Raw genomic sequence first — 19720 nt, 5'->3', positions numbered from 1 at the left:
TTTTGTACATGTAATTATTCTAAATAATTATGGGTCATGTGTCTTCATGTGTGTTTAGTATACTAACATTTATGTGCATTTAACAGATAGTTCCATTTAACAATTACATTTTATTTTAAAAAGCTTAATTTATTTTATTTAAATATGATACATGTACGTTTTTTATATATATATTACTTGGTAACACTTTACGATAAGGTTTCATTAGGTAATATTAGTTAACTACTTTAGTTAACGAACTAAGAATTAACAATATGTCTACAGCATTAATCTTAGTTTATGTTAATTTCAACATTTATTCATAGCCTACTTAATCAAATTTGTATTTGTTAACATTAGTTAATGTACTGTGATCTAACATGAACAGTCAATGACCAGCTGGGTTTTTATTAACTAACATTAGGCTATCAAAGATTAATTAATAGGCCTACTGTATCAAATGCATTGCTCATTGTTCGTTAATGCTAGATAATAGGCCTACATTAACAAATTTAACTAAGTTAACAAATGAGACCTTATTGTAAAGTGTTACCATCTACTTATTTATTTTTATTTGTTTTGTGTAAAGAAATGTATTGTTTCAACAGTAAAAACAGATTTAAACATAACAGTAGCTAATAAGGTGATTAAGATTTATAATAAAGAAAACATACACATAGACTATAAATATTAAATAGGCTTTAAGAAAAGAATTCCCTTGACCTAATCATACAACCCTCGTAAATAGCTATATTTTATCCTTTAAAGATATTTATAATTAGGGAAACTGAATCGGGACAATAACAGACAAATCTGAACAAGTTTAAGAGAAAGAAACCATCTACCGGTGACCAGGTGATACTGCATCTGTCAGTGACGTCTTTTCCATCATGGCGGCGCCCTTTGAGAATCATGCTGGATTGTTTTTCTTCTAACATAATGGACACAGATTAAGTTGCCATTTACGCTAGTATCCTGCCAGTAAATAATTATATAGCGAATTATTTCGGTATCATTACAGGTCGTTTGAAATGATCTATTTTCTACAAATTTGTTTGACTTTATTTTTTTGACAAAGGTTATTGTGTAGAGGTAATTTGTAGTAATTTATATGATGCATGATTTGCGAGTTCCTACCAGTACGTCTTTTCTGGTCTCAATAGCTGTTGTGTGTTATGTTTCTGATCTCTGTGTGGTAAGAAGAACCAATTAAGCCTTCAAAAGTGTACCATCTTCATCCTTCAAAACATTCTTTCTTGAGCTCAAAACCATGACGGTCTTATTGCATTTGGGTCTCTCATTCATGACTCGTAAATTTGCCAAAGTCCATGTCATGTGTTTGTATAGACTTCATGTGGTTCGCATTAAACCGTTTCTCTGTGGCGTGAGGAGCTTTGGGACTGACCCAAATGATTCTGACAAGGGTTCAGATGCACCTGTGTCCACTTTCCCACCGTTCTCTCGAAGAACTTCTTCGTTTGGAAGACGTCGACCTCTGTCCCCACTGGAGAGAGTCAGTCAACTGCTGCCTGAAGACAGTCTGAGTCAAGAAGTTTGGGAACTACGGGACACTCGAAACAATGAGGCTGAACATGACACTCAGAGTCTGGGGAAGGAGCGAGAAGAGGCAACAGAGGAACCTCAATCTTTTGCTCCACATCATGTGTGTGTTCCTGGGGAAAGGCAAATATGTTTCGGAGAGACTCTACTGGCCGAGTTCAGTCGAAAGAGACGTTTAGAGTTTCGGAAGATGTTCCAGCTAAAGGAGGGCATGAAGCTCCATAGTAACTGGGGATTAATAGCTCATGAGGACATGGAGGGGCGTCCTGATGGAAGCATCATACGCACTTCAATGGGAATCCCGATTCTCATTCGCCGACCCAGCCTGGATGAGTTCACTCTCTTCATGAAGAGAGGGCCAGCTATTACATACCCTAAAGTAAGAAATGATCGTCATCTTCACATCAGTGAATCTGTAATATCTGCACTGTTTGCATGCATACGGGTCAGTGATGTGACGATTATTAAATCTGGTCATTTATTTATTTAAACTTTAGAAATACAGTGACACTACCGTAAGATCATTTACTTATGTTAATGTCAATGTCAATATGTTCATTCAATAATGATGCATCAAATTGATCAATAGTGACAAAGACTTTTAAATAGTTATTTAAAAAAAAATATTATCATTACTCCAGATTTTATTACTGGAGTAATGATACTGAAAATTCAGCTTTGCTATCACAGGAATAAATTACATTTTAAAACAGTTGGGAAAAAAAAAAAGAAAAAAACAGTTCTTTTTATTTTAAATTGTAATATTTAATATCATTGACATTACTGTTTTTTGATCAAATAAAAGACTTAAAAAATAAAAATCTTACAGACCCCAAACGTTTGAAAGGTAGTTTACATGCATTCAAGGTGTAAGGAAAATATGTTATTACTTTTTACTTGATGGTTACACCACGAGTTTTATGCCAATGAAAACAAAAGAGTCTCTCGAATCTCTTCCCTCTGCAGGACGCCAGTGCGATGTTGACGATGATGGATGTGACCGAAGGAGATTGTGTTCTGGAATCAGGCTCTGGATCTGGTGCTATGAGCCTTTTCCTGTCCAGGGCAGGTGTGTGAGTCTTCCTCCATCTTTTAAGTGTTCATTAAAAGCAATGTAATGAGTCGCCTGATTATGGGGGTATTGTAGAAGTGGGTATACTATTGCATTACAGTATATCACTTACTGTAGGAATTAATTTATGCTTGTGTCATCAGTGGGTTATAAAGGAAGTGTTTTGAGTGTGGAGATAAGAGAGGACCATCACAGAGTTGCTGTATTAAACTACAAGCGTTGGCGATCCACGTGGAGTCTTCGGCGAGGGGAGGAATGGCCTGATAATGTTCACTTTCACCATGGAGACCTCATATCTGCTGGTCCTCTTCTGGCTGGGCGGGGTTTTAACTCAGTGAGGAGCCACACCCTGTGATGTGTTTTATGTTTTATCATAATATAAGAATAATTTGCTGTCTGTATATGAAAGACTTCTTGTGTGTTAGGTCGCTCTGGATATGGTTAATCCACATTTGACCTTACCTGCTGTGGTTCCTCACCTCCATCCTGGATCTGTGTGTGCTGTTTATCAAGCAAAGTAATACAAAATTCTGTGCATACACAAAGCAACAATGTAAACCTTATACGTACACACTACCTTTTAAAATTTTGGGGTCAATACGATTTTTTTAAAGTCTCTTATTCTCACCAAGGCTTGTCTTTTTAATCAAAGTACAGTCAAAAGTTATTGTGAAATTATGTTACAATTTAAAAACTGTTTTCTATTTGAATACACTTTATTCCTGTCATGGCAAAGCTGAATTTTCAGCATAATTACTCCAGTCTTCAGTCACTTCAGAAATCATTCTAATTTGCTGCTCAAGTAACATTTCTTATTATATCCACTTTGATAACAGTTGTGCCATATATTTTTGTGGAAACCATACTTTTTTATATATAGAAAGTTCAAAAGAACAGTATTTATTTGAAACTTTTTTTTAATCAATTTAATGCATCCTTTCTTAATAAAAGTATTAATTTCTTTTTTTAAAAATTGAACAGTAGTGTATAGTATCAATAATGTTTTGTTGATTTTGTTGCCAGTATCACACAGGTCATTGATCTGATGGAGGGTCTGCGATGCTCCGCCCTTCCTCTGGTGTGTGAACGCATTGTTGAGGTTCAGTACAGGGATTGGCTTGTTGGCCCGTCACTCAAAAAGGATGGAACATTTAACAAACGAAAAGCTCCACATGAAGATGATGAATGTGAACCAAGTGAAGACACAGCAGGTGATTTATAACATGGTCTTTCTCGTATCATACAAATCACAGATTCTGCATTGCTTGCATTACACAAAACTTCAAACATCAGCACAAATCATTCCTGGTTAGAATCATGCTAACCTGTCTGTGTTTAAGGGGATTTGAATTGTCAAGATCCGGTGCCGTTTGGAGATGTCCCGTACATTGCACGTCCTCATCCTGAACAGACTGGTCATTCAGGTGAGTTACAGCTCTTCATTGTTGTGTGTATTCCAATAGCTTGTATATGCATGTTTAATAGAAATAGTAGTAGTATACGTTCTCTAGGTATTTTGTATGTGATTGAAATGTACCTGATTTTGAATGTGTTTCTTTTCAGCCTTCCTCATAAAATTACGAAAGATCTTGAAATAGATGTTCACTACTAATGTGCATACAAGAGTACAAAGCTGCAGTGTCTCATATATACGCTTTATCAATAAACTTGTCCAATAAAAGTCTTTTTTATTGTACATTTTTCTTTCATGCTCTAGAGTATTTAAGACAGAGTATATTGAATCTAAATATCTGCTCAATTCATTTCATAGGTGTTCATTCACATTCATATTTATATCAGGCAAATGTTATACTTTAAGACACAGACTCTCTGACAGTAAGTGCACACTACAGAAATAGAAAAGTACTTTGTACAACAATAACAAATAAATAAATAAATAGTGATGAGTATTATGATACAGTAAAATACATGTACAAACCTTCACATAGTGAGAGGATTTGACATATTCTTTAGATCTTATATGAACAATGTACATGACCATTACTCTTTTCACACCAATGCTGTACATTTCTTTTAAGGTCAGTTTAGAGTCTGAAATTCTGTTCTGCCCCTTAGACAGCTGAAGTGCCTCTGATATAGACAACAGGCAAATATGATCGGTTTAATGTTATGCAATCGAGCTACTCCTCATTGATCCAGTCCATCGAATGATCTTGACACATTTCGCTGACCCCATCACTTCCTGTAAATATGCATAAGAGAAAAAAAGCCAATTGTAAATATTTCTACAGAGGGATAAGTACAGATCAAATTAAAGAATTTCTGCTGCAGTTGCCTAAGTAAAAGTACCCATCTGTCATAAAAAGTAGTGGTGCACTCCATAAATTTCTTTTACACCACTAGAGGGTGTCACACACTCATTTACCTGCTGTAGTTGTGCAGTTAAAGGTGTGCTGAGCTTTGGTCATCTTACTGGGCCTTTGTGAAGATTTGGTCTTCGGGGGTCCAGATGAAGAACGAGCCACAGTAGAGGATGGACGAGGCACAGGAACAGCAAAGGTCTTAGCACAGAGAGAACAAGGCTCTGGAGAAGCAGAAGGCCCGCGGGGAATGTGGATCCCCTCAAAGTTTTGGTACAACCTCTGAGCACCACTGTGATGCTCTGCACGCTCACGCTGCCAGATGAAATGAGATGGCACAATAGCCATCACCTGCAATCATGCATCAAGCACAAAGTGATTTAGAGCTATTTTTCAGAACCAGAAACTTCTAAAATGATTTACAGTGCATGTTTACCTCCTCGCAGCATCGTCTGCTGACAGCAGCTCGGTACTCTATGCGTGCCCACAGTTGGTCTCTTTGCTTTAGGAATCGTGGGAAATTTTTCCTCCAGCTTTTTCCCAGAGCCCATGGGAAGATCTCATATTTGGTCTCCTCCTCATCCTCTTCCATTGTGTTTGCCAGATAACTAGAGTATGAAAAATATAACGCACGGACTCTAGGAATTAAGGTTGTACCCATAAATAGGACTTCTCTGTTGTGCTCATAATAACATATTGCAGTTCTATTGAAGAACTTTAACACAGCCAAGCCCAAGTACAACCCTACATACTGTAAATACAGAAAAATGCTAGAGTAAAAACCTGTTAGTTGGTTAACTGCAAGTTACCTTACCATTTATCATGAAAAATTGTAAATGGTTAACCACATATGTAAAAATGTTTGGCTTCTGGAAGTAAAAAATATGAATTGCAGAATTAATTACCAAATAATTTACAGTTAAAAACTGTAAAAGGCATTCCCAGAAGTCCCTGCATGACATCACATTATTTTTTAAATAGTTTTGTCTCCTCCAATTTTTGATATCTGTAATGTATTAGGGTGTTTCTATGCTACATTTTCTGTTATTTAGTTAATGTTTTTTGCATTATTATTTTAAGACTGTTTTGTCTGACCCTGTGCACCATCTAATGAGTTTTGACCATGTTTTATGGACACTTATGATGAACTCTGATTCTTCATGTGGCTTTCAATTGTACAACCATTGTTGTTATTATGGTGGTTATCAGTACACTTTAAGGTAAAATGCAGATTTGGGTAGTTCAAAATAGGTATATTAACATTCTATAAAATAAAATGGTGAAAGGTAAAATATACATGCATCCTGTAAAACACTGTCACAGTATTTTTAACAGTGAATTTCTAACAACCACAGCTGCTATTTTTTATGATAAATTTAACAGGATATTTTTTACAGTGTACAGAACATGCACATAATGATCAACTCACAGGGCAAGAAAGAAGTTCATTCTGTTGTGTTCAGTGATACTGAAACGAGCCCTCCTGAAGTACACAAATGCCATAGCCAACAAATACTATAATAGATAAAGACATACACAACTGGGTTTAGAGACAGCTGAATATATACAATTTTCTAAATTCAACAACGAGAACAATCTATAAACCACTCAATATTAATAAATACACCAAAATACGTCTTGCTACCTTGTCCGTAAGTTTGCAGCAGCAGTCCATCCACAGAAAGTCCTGTATTAGATCATCATCTGAGCAGACAGCAAATCAAAGCGTTATTATTCTACGTAATTATATATATAACGTTAGATCTTGATTTAAAGTTTTGATTTAAACTAGTAATAAACCTGACGTAAAAGTGACCAGTGTCAGTGTGACACAGAGGTTTAATTTTGTTCAGAAGGATTCCTGAACCCACCGAACAGTCTGAAGAAGGCGGCCATCTCCTGCCTCTGGATCAGCAGGGTCGGGCCGGTCGTCTTCCTGCGAGGCTGCTGAGATGAAGAGTCCGGCTGGTTCCGACCCGCTGGGGTCGGCCTCGTTCTCCGCGGGCCTCGCCGGATCTGCAGACTGTGAGTAGGTCCAGATGGGGCGGTTTCGGCCCATGGTCGGCTCAGTTTAATCATGTTTCAATGATTAAATCAGCCGATATTACAGAACTGCCACTGTGTAAATAGTATCATTATATGATTATTGGATATTTATTTTAGTATGGCTTGCAAGCGTATTTCGTTATTTATTGAATTCCTGTTTGTTTATAAGTTAATCACAGACTTTTGCTAAATATAGCCTACAATTTAAATTGGCGTCTTGAAATCTAACGTTATCACCTAAAGAAAGATAAGAAAAATGACTTCTCACCATTCCGATCGGACTAAAATATAAATACAAATGTTTATATGATGTATTTTATATAAACGAGTTTTCAATTGTTAACCAGATTTACCTCAGTTTAAAAAACCGCGGCTCAGTAATGGCACGCGCATGGTGCCACGTACGCGCTCTCAGGTATGTGTTTAGATAGACTACTGGAATAGGTAAGATTTAATTTTTGCTGTTGTGTTTAGCATTAATAATATTTTTTCTAAAGGTAAATTAAAACAAAATAAACATTTAATAAATATTTCAAAATGGAAGACACGCTATTAGCGCGAGCGCGCACGTGCACCTGCTCTTCCTTGGGCAGCGCGGGAATCATGTCAGCAGTCACATGGTCAAATATTCTTCAATCAGAGATCAGAACACTTACATGGATATATAAAAGATCAAGTTGGGAATATTTTGGAAAGGCTTTATTTGCATTTAAAAAAACTTGCACATATATTTATAAAATTGTTTTTGAAATAGTTTGATAACTCAACTGACTAAATACAACAAAGATCTAATTCAAGTGATTAACAAAATATACAAATGAAAAGCAGTAGCCTAAATGATCCAGTAAACAAATTTATTGCATATTTGCTATTAGATTTAGCTTATGATGGTTTATGAATAATGCACAAAATATTTTAGAAGATTAGCCTAGACATTTCCTGTATTTTTGTAGAACATGCTCAGGAAATTAGAGCACACATCCAATAACTCAAACAGACCACAGGCTGATTTATTCAGATATTTCAAAATTACCATGTTCATTAAGTCAGATCAATAACATTTATTTACACATACTCAAATGCTGACAGGTTTGTTCGCTATTACCAGGAAACAGTAGGTGAAATATCAGGAATTGGTATTTATTTGCATATTTCTTGCAGATGTGTTCGAGGACTTTCATTGCTTTGCACACAGCCTTTATTTCCTAAAACAAAAACACATTTAATTAAAGCTTGGGCAGGCATTTAAGCAAAATATCTGTAATCAATTTAGGTAGAAGAAAGTATTAGTTTACCTTTTTAATCTCATGCAGAATTATCCCCTTGATCTCATGAATTAACTTCTTGCAAACCCAGCACGTAATGACGTTCATATCAGACTTCAAGGAAAAAAATGTGAACATTAGTAACTTTATATCTGTTTTATTGTATTGCATTACATAGTGCGTCAGTTTACCTCTATGTTTAATTCACGACTGTTTTTGTCTTCTTCAGGAAAGTTCAGTTCATTACTCTCCAGCATGCTCTTCCAATGTGCTTTGTTAGTAGTGCTGCTACACTCAACAAGAACTGAGCCACAACAACATTTATGTGCAGGATTTAATGAATATGATTGTAAAAATTAAGTAAATGCAAATGTGAGATAATGAAAAGAGCCACAAGTTTGAAGTTAAATTCATATAGTCCTTCAGTCTCACCTGAGCACATGATAAGCAGTCCCAAATGAATAACAGGTGACATGATTCTTCAAATCCTCTCCTTAGAAAAGAGCTGCTTGGCTTCCACACGTCTGGGTGATTTTCAGTTATCACTTCTGACACTATCTCTTCTGTGTTTGTCTGTACTCCTCTTTTCTCACAGTTATGTGTATAACGTTAAAGATAATAAATGTCTACGCAAGTCTTTTGAAGTGCTGATGTTCAGGGCACCAAAACCACAGTGGACCAAAGTGTCAAGTTTTAATGGAGCTCCTGTCAGCATTTTCTAACACTGCATGTCTGTTCAGTTCACCACCTAACCATCAGTAATACATACTTCATCAAAGCAGATGTGCAGATTAAATGCTAGATTACGCTATAAGTCAAATAGTGTAAAGCTAAATATTTACACTATTTTACTTTTTTTTTTACTTTCACTACAGCATTTTTATATTATTACTTTTGTGTTTCAGATGTGAATTTATGTGCTTCCTGTATTTAAAAAAACAAATGAATCAACTCAAACTGCTTTTGCATTTAAAACATTTATTAATGCTTTTGACAAAACAAAGGAAACAATCTTCTCTAAACAGCTGATGTTTTGATTGACTTGTTAAGGATAAATCAATCCTTTAATTTGCACATTTTGTACTTAATGCAGGACATTCGAGGACTTCCTGGGAAATATCCTTTGATGACAATATTTTTCCCTGTTCTGCCAAGTCCTCTACATACTTTCCAGAAATATAGCTTGGGACTGCATACAGAATCTATTTTCTAAGATGGAAAACAAAAAATAAGATTTTAATAAAAAGTAAACTTACGTCAGTGTAAGACACACAAATACATTTTCACATTTTCTGTGAATAGTTTCATAAAGTAAATAATAGATCTGTAGCTATAATATGGCTAATAATACCAAGAAATATCCCAGAGGGTTGTTCCATAAAAGACGCTTAAAAGCGGGGATTAAACTCCAAAACCGGACTTGAATGAGCCTAACAAATAAGTTGGGGCTAAAGTGGTTCCATAAAAGGTAATTGAAGTTCACGCAATCTCACTAATTTGATCCAGGTTTATCTAGTCTAGATAATTGCGTGTGCACGCGTTTCTTAAGCAGCCCTAGAGGTCGATCGTGGATCAAATCGATCCACCATCAAACAGCGTATATTTTGTGCTATAACTAAATATATAAAGATACAAAATATAGTTTTGGGTATAGGACCTATGCTACTTAATAAAGATGATGTATACTTATTTAGAATGCTGAGAATTACAGCTTTTAATGCAATAATTTTTTGGAGAAAGCAAGAATCCCCAGTTTTAAATGAGTAGATTTAGTTTCTAAAGTACATAATGGAGAGGATAACATGACATTAAGAACAAATGTATACATTTTGAAAAGATATGTGCAACTCTAAAATCAAAGAATATTCCATAAAATAAAGGAATATATATTAGCCTACATTAACTACATTTTTATATAACCCTCCCTCCCTTTTATTTCTAGTTTTTTGTTATTTTATTTATTTACTTATTTAATATTGAATATTTGATATTCAAATAATATTACTTGAATAACTATTAGGAATCATGTGTCATTATAAGAGTTTGATATAAATATGTGAATGTTAAATTTTTTATTATTTATTTATTGTTTTTTGTCCTTTCCCCCTTAAATCATATGTAAAAGTGTCTAACTATGTACTTTTTGGTTATTGTTCTAATCATGTGTTTTTTAGGCTATGTGTTGGTGGGTATTATCACAAAAGAAAAAAGGAGAAGGAAAAATAAGAAATATTTATTGGGGGAAAATATGATGTCTTTAAAGGAACTGTCAATTTGTATAATTGTGTTAAATGTGTTTGAATTGAAAGACATAATAAAGTACATAATAAATATATATATATATCAATAACTGTAAAGGGACTATTGTAATGGGGTAAAGCAAATGTAGGCTAATATACTGTCAATTACTAAGCTCAGATTCATCTTACCAGTTAAAATTTATACTGTGCTTTTGTAATAATTTATTTTTCATTTTTTGATTTTTAACTTCTGCTTTACAAAGCTTTTTTTTAGATTGTGTTCTAATGTTCTTCTAATCATAAACATGTACTACAGCTGCCAAACAAAACCAGAGAGAAATGTATTCATAAATCTTTAAAACAATCTAATTAAATCTTGGGCACAAAACATTCAGCCAGTAAAAAAAGAAAACCTATATATATATATATATATATATATATATTGTATTTAGGCCTATCTATCTATATATCTATATCTATATATATATATACAGTATATATATATATATATATATATATATATATATATATATATATATATATATAGGTCTATATTGTCTAATTTATCATTGCAGCCTTATTTAAGTTGATTTTCTGTATACTGTGTATTTATTTTTGGACTAATAGTGGTTAATAAAGTCCAATAATGGTATGAGAGAGTGTCAGTGGTAATATCATTGTGTTCCTATTGGTCAGTGAGGATCTGTGTAACAACTGAGGCTTAGCCTGACAGTTAGCCTGCCCTGGACCAGGCTAGTTTCCCAGCATAAGTTGCCAGGGTAACTGAGTTTGAACTATTTTAAGTTTGCTTTATGAAACAGAATCCACCGACAATAAGTCTGACTAACAAAAATAAGCCTGGCTTGTATTCTAATCTTGTTTTATGGAACAACCCTCTGGAGGGCTTAGCAAATCACATTTATAAAAATTATTTTATCTTCCTTTTTAAATGAATATATGAGTTTAATCATTGTGTTTTCAACAAACAAACAAAAATTGAAAAACAGATTCAGGAATAAAAGTAATATTTACCTTGTCAATTGCAGCGTTTATAATGGGTATATATGTCTTTATCATTTTCAAACATATACAACATTTTATGGACTTCTAGGAAGAGAAATAATAAGGGATGGTTAAAGAAAATCCTTGATAGAATGTATACTCCACACTAATGTCCTCTGAACTTCACCACAGGATTATTTTGTACATATTTTTTACTTTAATTTAAGCGTGAGAGATGACAACATTCTTATATATCCATTTCATTACCTTGGCATTACACAGATCTTCCTTGTTGTCATAGAAGGTGTTTGTCACTGTCTCACGACTGGCCTCATATGGAGAACTTTCAGCAGCAGCTGCACAAAATACAACGTCATAAATGTATATAATATAACTACATTATAATCTTACAAAATGCGATTCTGGTTTAACATTCCACTCAATTTAATCAGATCCAATAAATGAGTCAAAGCAGTACTAAAACATTATTTCTTACCTAAGAGAATCACGAAGGATCCAACGATACAGGCTAGATGCATTGTTCTATAAGAGCACTCTAACCCCGTTTTTTTTTTTTCTTCTTGGTTTTGCTGATATGAGCACGCAGACAAAGCTGCTAAACGTAAGTGTTAAGCAAAGTAAGTTGAACCCTCCTCTAACCCTGGACCAACCGTTCATTTGTTCTAATGATTTAACAAAAGTATTCAGTTGCTACTCGTTGCTGATCTCTTATTGAATTAAGTTTACAAGTCAATTTCTGTGTTAAACCTCATGGGTCTAGAACCGTCCTGATAGATCAATGCTAATTACCCAAGGTCAGAAACTTCAACAGTGTTCAAAGTGTGTTTTACATATACGCCCAAAAGTTCTATTTACTATTTTTCTTTCTTTCTTTTTTTTTTAAAGCTTGACAGCCCTCTGGTCACCATTTACATTCATTAAATTGTAAATGTCAGAATTTTCTACTAAATTGACTACATTTTAAACTATTCTAAACAGCAGCTGAAAAACTCTCTAGGGTTGATAAAGCATTACAGACTCCAATGTCCAGTTACCTGAGAGCAACTGTTTGACTAAGAACGGTGAGGAAACAAAAAAGATCAAGTTTAAAGTCTCAAGCAGCATTTAAAAATATTTGTATAGAATTTATTTTGTACCACTATCATAACTTTAATAAATAATTATACATTTTATAATGCTTAACAGATCAGTTAGTATATATTCACATAACTAGAAATATGTCATAATGCTCTTGTTGATGTGTAGGCTACTAATTAACTTAAACTTTACATATTAACAGATCACAATTTAATGTAAACTGAAATGCTTTCAAATGTCATTAAACTTTCCATTCATAATATGATCATGCACTTTTTTTTTAAATCTACAAATGATTTTAACAGATGGTTACAATGTGTCACTGAAGGCGAGTTGCTGAACCCATGTGGAGTGTATTAAACAAAATATGTGAACAAAACAAACATGGACTGAACTGAACTGGACTGGACTGGACTGGACTGGACTGGACTCTTACCAACAGCAGTAACAGGGAAGAAAGCTAGACAAGATACAATGGTAACATGAGGGCTATTTATACACAAGGACTAATCACTAAACAAGGTACACCTGTGAACAATCAAACCATGAACCAATAAGAACACAGGACACATGACCAGAGCAACCAATCAGAACATGACAACGAAACTAGATGGTATCTCAATGTTTGTTGTTGGACACAACAAATGTGTCCCCACATGGTATTTGAGGGTATTGGACCTGGAAAGTCCTTGAAAGGTCCTTGAATTTGAAGTTAACCAAGGTGTGGGAACCCTGATAACATAACCACAGTCTGTAAAGGCCATACATTTGGTCGTCATTTGTTGTGTATTTTTAATTATTATTTTTTTACAAATCATGTATTCATTAATTTTTCATGTTTTTGCAGTACCCAATCTAAAGTTGAAACTATTCATCATTTGTAAATGTTTATAAATATTTACTATTAATCATTTAGTAACTTTATGTGCATTGAACTTTTAGCTACTGTAACAATGTTTGTGTAAAAGGCGGTTAGTTAAGTTTAGCCAAATGATTGTGAAAGACATAATAACACCATGCAATTGTAATTTAGGTGCAAAACATGTTTTATTGCCTTAACAGATGGTACTATATCCTTAAACAGGATATTCCTCGAATCTTACATCAATAGGAGAAAACAAATACATTTTAGAACATGAACACAACAAGTACTACCTAACAATTTATTTATTTATTGACGTAAGTACATAAGACACCTAATTTAAAATGGGACGAGTCATTCTTATATTGTTCAATTTTCTGTTGAACATCTGGATCACTCAACATGTAATGTTTAATAAGTTCATTAAAAAATGTGTAAACATTAACAAGCACAGATTTCTAGCTATGTGAATATATATTAACTAATGATCTGTTAAGCATTATGCTTGTTAATGATATATTAATGAAAGTTATTATAAAGTGTTACCATATCGGAGCAATAACATTTATTTACACATACTCAAATGCTGACAGGTTTGTTCGCTATTACCAGGAAACAGTAGGTGAAATATCAGGAATTTGTATTTATGTGCATATTTCTTGCAGATGTGTTCGAGGACTTTCATTGCTTTGCACACAGCCTTTATTTCCTAAAACAAAAACACATTTAATTAAAGCTTGGGCAGGCATTTAAGCAAAAATATCTGTAATCAATTTAGGTCGAAGTATTAGTTTACCTTTTTAATCTCATGCAGAATTATCCCCTTGATCTCATGAATTGACTTCTTGCAAACCCAGCACGTAATGACGTTCATATCAGACTTCAAGGAAAAAAATGTGAACATTAGTAACTTTATATCTGTTTTATTGTATTGCATTACATAGTGCGTCAGTTTACCTCTATGTTTAATTCACGACTGTTTTTGTCTTCTTCAGGAAAGTTCAGTTCATTACTCTCCAGCATGCTCTTCCAATGTGCTTTGTTAGTAGTGCTGCTACACTCAACAAGAACTGAGCCACAACAACATTTATGTGCAGGATTTAATGAATATGATTGTAAAAATTAAGTAAATGCAAATGTGAGATAATGAAAAGAGCCACAAGTTTGAAGTTAAATTCATATAGTCCTTCAGTCTCACCTGAGCACATGATAAGCAGTCCCAAATGAATAACAGGTGACATGATTCTTCAAATCCTCTCCTTAGAAAAGAGCTGCTTGGCTTCCACACGTCTGGGTGATTTTCAGTTATCACTTCTGACACTATCTCTTCTGTGTTTGTCTGTACTCCTCTTTTCTCACAGTTATGTGTATAACGTTAAAGATAATAAATGTCTACGCAAGTCTTTTGAAGTGCTGATGTTCAGGGCACCAAAACCACAGTGGACCAAAGTGTCAAGTTTTAATGGAGCTCCTGTCAGCATTTTCTAACACTGCATGTCTGTTCAGTTCACCACCTAACCATCAGTAATACATACTTCATCAAAGCAGATGTGCAGATTAAATGCTAGATTACGCTATAAATCAAATAGTGTAAATAGCTAAATAACCATCAGTATTATTAGGTTATTACTTTTGTGTTTCAGATGTGAATTTATGTGCTTCCTTTTTTTGCATTTTAGATTATATTTAAAAAACAAATGAATCATCAACTCACACTGCTTTTGCATTTAAAACATTTATTACCTCATGCTTTTGACAAAACAAAGGAAACAATCTTCTCTAAAATGCTGATATTTGATTGACTTGTTAGTTTAGGTTTATTCAGTCCTTTACTTTGCACATTTTGTACTTAATACAGGACTTTATAGGATTTAGATATACTTTTAAGACCTTATTTTTCAACTTTTGGGCAATTGTCATACATTTAATTTTGAGAAATTTGTTGGCATTGCATACAAAACGCAGAATCTGAGAGAGAAAACAAAAAATAAGATGGTTTTAATAAAAAGTTACATCACAATGTAAGACACAGAAATACATTTCTTCACATTTTCTGTGAACATATAAATAACAGAGCTGTAGCCATAATATAATAATACCAAGAAATTTCCCATGAGGGCTTAGCAAATCACATTTATAAACATTATTTTATCTTCCTTTTTAAATGAATATATGAGTTTAAATTCACAAAATAGTGTGTTTTCAACAAACAAACAAAAATTGAAAAACATATTCAGGAATAAAAGTAATATTTACCTTGTAAATTCGAGGGATTATAATGGGCATATATGTCTTTATCATTTTCAAACATATACAACATTTTATGGACTTCTAGGAAGAGAAATAATAAGAGATGGTTATCTAGAAAATCCTTGATAGAATGTATACTCCACATTAATGTCGTCTGAACTTCACCACAGGATTATTTTGTAAATATTTTTATTTTATTTTTTACTTTAATTTAAGCGTGAGAAAGGATAACATTCTTATATATCCATTTCATTACCTTGGCATTACACAGATCTTCCTTGTTGTCATAGAAGGTGATTGTCTGTACCGTCTCACGACTGGCCTCATATGGAGAACTTTCAGCAGCAGCTGCACAAAATATAACTTCATATATATATAATATATATATAACATATAATATAATATATATAACTACATTATAATCGTAACATTCTGACAAAATGCGATTCTGGTTTAACATTGCAAGGTAATCAAACAAATGAGTCAAAGCAGTACTAAAACATTATTTCTTACCAAAGAGAATCACGAAGGATCCAACGATACAGGCTAGATGCATTGTTCTATAAGAGCACTCTAACCTTGTTTTTTTTTTTTTCTTCTTGGTTTTGCTGATATGAGCACGCAGACAAAGCTGCTAAACGTAAGTGTTAAGCAAAGTAAGTTGAACCCTCCTCTAACCCTGGACCAACCGTTCATTTGTTCTAATGATTTAACAAAAGTATTCAGTTGCTACTCGTTGCTGATCTCTTATTGAATTAAGTTTACAAGTCAATTTCTGTGTTAAACCTCATGGGTCTAGAACCGTCCTGATAGATCAATGCTAATTAACCTTCAACAGTGTTCAAAGTTTATTCACTTTATTTGTTATTTTTGAGGCTTGACAGCCCTGTGGTTACATTAACTTTCATTGAATGGAAATTATCAGTGTTATCAAATCCTGCCTAACATAATAATAAATTATGTCATAATGTTCTACTATACTAAATTGACTACATTTAAAATTATTATACAGCACCTAAAAAACTCTCTAGGGTTGATAAAGCATCATAAACTCCAATGTCCAGTTACCCGATTGTAACTGTTTGACTAATGGAGCAAACAAAAAGTTTTAAGTCTAAAGCACCTTTTGAAAAAAAATATTTATTTCACAGAATTGCTTATTTTACATTGATTACATTACATTACATTACATTAATTGTGATGTGAATTATTGGTATTATTGGTATTACTGCTTGGTGTGTCTTTGCTAAGGGGAGAGGAAACAACTTTAATGAGATTTTTTTATTATTATTACTATCAACAGAAAATAACCAGAAGCAGAAAGTCACATGAAAATTATTCGATTTTTAATGTGTAATTTATGTAAAACATAACACAATCTTACACCACAGGATCCGCAAAAAAAAGCATCTTCAGTACAATAAACATCCATCTATTAGATTATATTTTAAAGGGATTAAACATAACTTTTAATTGCATTTGTTGATCTTATCGTCTCTGTAATCACATAACCTCATCACTCTGCAGGTGGCTATAGGAGTACGTCCAGGAAAAAAGGTCCTCATTATGGAATTTTTGTATCCATTGGCTACAGAATAGCAGAAGGAACGCACAGGGGCAATCCATATAGGGGCGCATTTTTTATGGATTTTCTGAAAAGCATAAAGGAAAACAGAAGACCCTATAGCTGGCAAACATTCAAGTTGATGACAAAAAAAAATACACATGGCAGTGGACTGATATTCAACTAACAATTTTCTCTCAAATAATGAAAAACAGCTTTGATCATTTTTAAAACAGATTACAATGAAGTTAGGTAGTAACAGTCAATGTAAATGTATCCCTTCTACAGCCATTGTCACAGTTGTTACTAGCATAACTTTATCTTCAAACATGTGTTCCTTGCACTCCCACCAGGGAAGAGTTTGCGCAGTATGATGTCCCGATATCTCCCTGCACGCTGCAAGCAGATCTTTTGAAAACCCGCTATGAATTTGTTACAGACTTTGCTTATCTTCTGTAAAATAACAGGGAAAAAATGTACAAAACAGAACTTTATGATTAAACATAAAACAGACACAACTGTTTGCTAAAAAGCTTATTTTCCTTTTCATTATTAATTAAATGTCCTTGTGTGACAAGCTGTCCAATAAATAAATTCACATTGAAGTTACTTCTCACTATTCATATAATACTCATTTGATTAAATTGGATAATCACAAATAGCCTATACTTTACTCCAGAATAAGAAGTTAAATTTGAGCTTTTTCTCCATTATTGTAAAGTTTGCGAATTGCTATTCTGTCCCATCATTATATGTATTGATTATATATGTTAAACTGCCATTAGAGCCATTAGAAAAAAATAGTTCTGAGACAACTGAACATTACCTTTGTAATATTTTGATAAACTGCTGTCTTAGCTCGTTTTATAGCCTCTTGGCATACGCAACAGAAGATGATGTTCGGCCGCTTTCTCTGCATGCGAGGAATGGGGAATGAGGTAAAAAAATCAGAATAATAAAAATCAGTGACATGAACGAGTGAGTCTTATGCAAAGTGGCCGTAGTAATGTACGAGTATAAATGACAAAGTGTTGTACGTACTGATAAGTTATTTCCATAGCCGTCCGTCAAACTCTGTATGTTTTCAGAATGTGAAGGCATCTCTGGCTCCCACCAAACTGAAAGAGCTTCATTTTCACTCTCTGCTAGGGCTTTCCATTAAAAGAAACCATAGTAAATAAATCAAATCAAATCAGTATTGTCAGGAATATCACAAATGATGTATCTTACCTGAGCAAGAGATCAGAAAAACAAAATAAACTATTGACAACATCGTATCAGATTCAGCAACTGATTCCCTCTCTTTCCTTTTTGCTTACTTATTAGGCTCTCTCACCAGCCTCTCTCTCTCTCTCTCTCTCTCTCTCTCTCTCTCTCTCTCTCTCTCTCTCTCTCTCTCTCTCTCACACACACACACACTGTGCAGAGACACAACAGACCAGTGTCAAAGAACTAAAAATGTGACATTGTTACAACTAAATACACTGCTGTCTAATTTCTAAAATCATGTCATTGGAGTCACTGCAATATGATTAGGATGAACATTCTTGCATGTGCAACAGTATTAATATCACACAGAAAATAAAAAGAACATGAGACAACATGCACTTAAAGTAGGAAGTCAATGTTTATTATTATTATTTATTATCATTTTTATATTTTTTTATTATTATTTTATTTTTGTCCGAAACTGTTAGCAGTTTTTTTCTTCTGAAGAGTTAAAACTGTTTACTCGTGTCCTGTAAAGAAGCTGACAGAAATGTAAAAAATACCACAACACCACAGTGCTAAACGGTTGCTTTATCTTTTGTTGCTTTGTTTGAGAGGCACTATATCTACTGTTTTTCTTTTAGCAAGCGAATAACACATGAGAAAATGCAGCAGAAGCAAGTACAGTTTTTTTTGGATTGCTAATACACAATTCATGAAACAATTCACCATTTTCACAGAACTCCAAACTGGAGCTGACATGTACTCTCTAGTTACTTCGGGATGGCTATCCCAAGCTGTTGGTTCCAAGTGTGATGGATTGTAGGATGATAGAAGTTTGGTTAAATACACAGGAGCTAAACAGTTTATGGCCTTATATAGTCAGTAGCATATTTGTAATCAACATGGAACCAGTAACCAGTGTAAAAATGATAAAATTGGTGTTATATGATCATATTTTCTTGACCTGGTAAGAACTCTAGCAGCTGCATTTTGGACTAATTGTAGCTTGTTAATTGAGCATACAGGACAACCACCTATAGTAATACCTGTTCGAGTTGGACGACGTTTCGTCCTTTTTAAACACTATCACTTGGGAATAAGATCTCTAGTGCTCCACTATCACTTATAGAAGTACACTCTTGAAAATAAAGGTTCTTTATTGGCATCGATGGTTCCATGAAGAACCTTTAAAGGGATTGTTCCCCCAAAAAATTCTATCATCATTTACTCACCCTCATGCAACTACTGT

General features: G+C 33.8%; 4 protein-coding genes and 3 long non-coding RNA genes across 7 annotated transcripts; 1 reads left to right on the top strand and 6 right to left on the bottom strand.

Annotated features, from left to right (window-relative positions):
• The first annotated feature begins 848 nt into the window (after positions 1-848).
• On the top strand, positions 849-4306 carry trmt61b (tRNA methyltransferase 61B). The gene is made up of 7 exons (XM_084096892.1): positions 849-1918; positions 2506-2608; positions 2755-2945; positions 3037-3128; positions 3635-3822; positions 3952-4035; positions 4175-4306. Exons 1-7 carry the CDS (start codon positions 1250-1252, stop codon positions 4207-4209), a joined length of 1362 nt encoding a protein of 453 aa, XP_083953018.1. The 5' UTR covers positions 849-1249; the 3' UTR covers positions 4210-4306.
• spdya (speedy/RINGO cell cycle regulator family member A) lies at positions 4284-7574 on the bottom strand. Its single transcript, XM_084096893.1, has 7 exons — positions 7332-7574; positions 6804-7050; positions 6578-6636; positions 6362-6447; positions 5369-5540; positions 4998-5283; positions 4284-4814 (listed from the first exon to the last, which is right to left on the bottom strand). The coding sequence occupies exons 2-7, from the start codon at positions 7009-7011 to the stop codon at positions 4753-4755; spliced, it is 873 nt and encodes a 290-aa protein (XP_083953019.1). The 5' UTR covers positions 7012-7050; positions 7332-7574; the 3' UTR covers positions 4284-4752.
• Positions 7575-7818: 244 nt separating this feature from the next.
• Positions 7819-8848, bottom strand: LOC311072128 (uncharacterized protein). Its single transcript, XM_084096894.1, has 4 exons — positions 8676-8848; positions 8435-8547; positions 8274-8357; positions 7819-8183 (listed from the first exon to the last, which is right to left on the bottom strand). Exons 1-4 carry the CDS (start codon positions 8716-8718, stop codon positions 8040-8042), a joined length of 384 nt encoding a protein of 127 aa, XP_083953020.1. The 5' UTR covers positions 8719-8848; the 3' UTR covers positions 7819-8039.
• Positions 8849-9233: 385 nt separating this feature from the next.
• LOC311072048 lies at positions 9234-12407 on the bottom strand. Its single transcript, XR_014603968.1, has 4 exons — positions 11982-12407; positions 11753-11841; positions 11516-11590; positions 9234-9452 (listed from the first exon to the last, which is right to left on the bottom strand). It is a non-coding gene; the product is annotated as an uncharacterized lncRNA (long non-coding RNA).
• Positions 12408-13614: 1207 nt separating this feature from the next.
• LOC311072045 (uncharacterized protein) lies at positions 13615-14804 on the bottom strand. Its single transcript, XM_084096752.1, has 4 exons — positions 14644-14804; positions 14403-14515; positions 14242-14325; positions 13615-14154 (listed from the first exon to the last, which is right to left on the bottom strand). Exons 1-4 carry the CDS (start codon positions 14684-14686, stop codon positions 14011-14013), a joined length of 384 nt encoding a protein of 127 aa, XP_083952878.1. The 5' UTR covers positions 14687-14804; the 3' UTR covers positions 13615-14010.
• A 364-nt stretch (positions 14805-15168) lies between these two features.
• Positions 15169-16310, bottom strand: LOC311072047. Its single transcript, XR_014603967.1, has 4 exons — positions 16209-16310; positions 15952-16043; positions 15702-15776; positions 15169-15413 (listed from the first exon to the last, which is right to left on the bottom strand). It is a non-coding gene; the product is annotated as an uncharacterized lncRNA (long non-coding RNA).
• A 709-nt stretch (positions 16311-17019) lies between these two features.
• Positions 17020-18599, bottom strand: LOC311072046. The gene is made up of 4 exons (XR_014603966.1): positions 18490-18599; positions 18301-18410; positions 18086-18172; positions 17020-17712 (listed from the first exon to the last, which is right to left on the bottom strand). It is a non-coding gene; the product is annotated as an uncharacterized lncRNA (long non-coding RNA).
• Between the last annotated feature and the right edge of the window lie 1121 nt (positions 18600-19720).

This window comes from Abramis brama, assembly GCF_963993115.1.
Source record: "Abramis brama genome assembly, chromosome: 21".
In the NCBI taxonomy this organism is placed as follows: Eukaryota; Metazoa; Chordata; class Actinopteri; order Cypriniformes; family Leuciscidae; genus Abramis; species Abramis brama.
The sequence above is the reverse complement of the archived record's forward strand: the minus strand, read 5'-3'. Positions and strand labels throughout refer to the sequence as shown.

What these genes read in the sequence shown, in the direction of transcription:
- trmt61b (XM_084096892.1), top strand. Translation starts at nt 1,250, where the DNA reads ATGACGGTCTTATTGCATTTGGGTCTCTCATTCATGACTCGTAAATTT. An exon ending in CAGCTATTACATACCCTAAA is followed by an intron (nt 1,919 to 2,505) that starts GTAAGAAATGAT and finishes TTCCCTCTGCAG; the next exon opens with GACGCCAGTGCGATGTTGAC. An exon ending in TGAACAGACTGGTCATTCAG is followed by an intron (nt 4,036 to 4,174) that starts GTGAGTTACAGC and finishes GTTTCTTTTCAG; the next exon opens with CCTTCCTCATAAAATTACGA.
- LOC311072128 (XM_084096894.1), bottom strand. Translation starts at nt 8,718, where the DNA reads ATGTCACCTGTTATTCATTTGGGACTGCTTATCATGTGCTCAG. An exon ending in GTCGTGAATTAAACATAGAG is followed by an intron (nt 8,358 to 8,434) that starts GTAAACTGACGC and finishes TTTTCCTTGAAG; the next exon opens with TCTGATATGAACGTCATTAC. An exon ending in TTCTGCATGAGATTAAAAAG is followed by an intron (nt 8,184 to 8,273) that starts GTAAACTAATAC and finishes TTTTTGTTTTAG; the next exon opens with GAAATAAAGGCTGTGTGCAA.
- spdya (XM_084096893.1), bottom strand. Translation starts at nt 7,011, where the DNA reads ATGATTAAACTGAGCCGACCATGGGCCGAAACCGCCCCATCTGGACCT. An exon ending in CGCCTTCTTCAGACTGTTCG is followed by an intron (nt 6,637 to 6,803) that starts GTGGGTTCAGGA and finishes CTGTCTGCTCAG; the next exon opens with ATGATGATCTAATACAGGAC. An exon ending in ATGAACTTCTTTCTTGCCCT is followed by an intron (nt 5,541 to 6,361) that starts GTGAGTTGATCA and finishes TTCATACTCTAG; the next exon opens with TTATCTGGCAAACACAATGG.
- LOC311072045 (XM_084096752.1), bottom strand. Translation starts at nt 14,686, where the DNA reads ATGTCACCTGTTATTCATTTGGGACTGCTTATCATGTGCTCAG. An exon ending in GTCGTGAATTAAACATAGAG is followed by an intron (nt 14,326 to 14,402) that starts GTAAACTGACGC and finishes TTTTCCTTGAAG; the next exon opens with TCTGATATGAACGTCATTAC. An exon ending in TTCTGCATGAGATTAAAAAG is followed by an intron (nt 14,155 to 14,241) that starts GTAAACTAATAC and finishes TTTTTGTTTTAG; the next exon opens with GAAATAAAGGCTGTGTGCAA.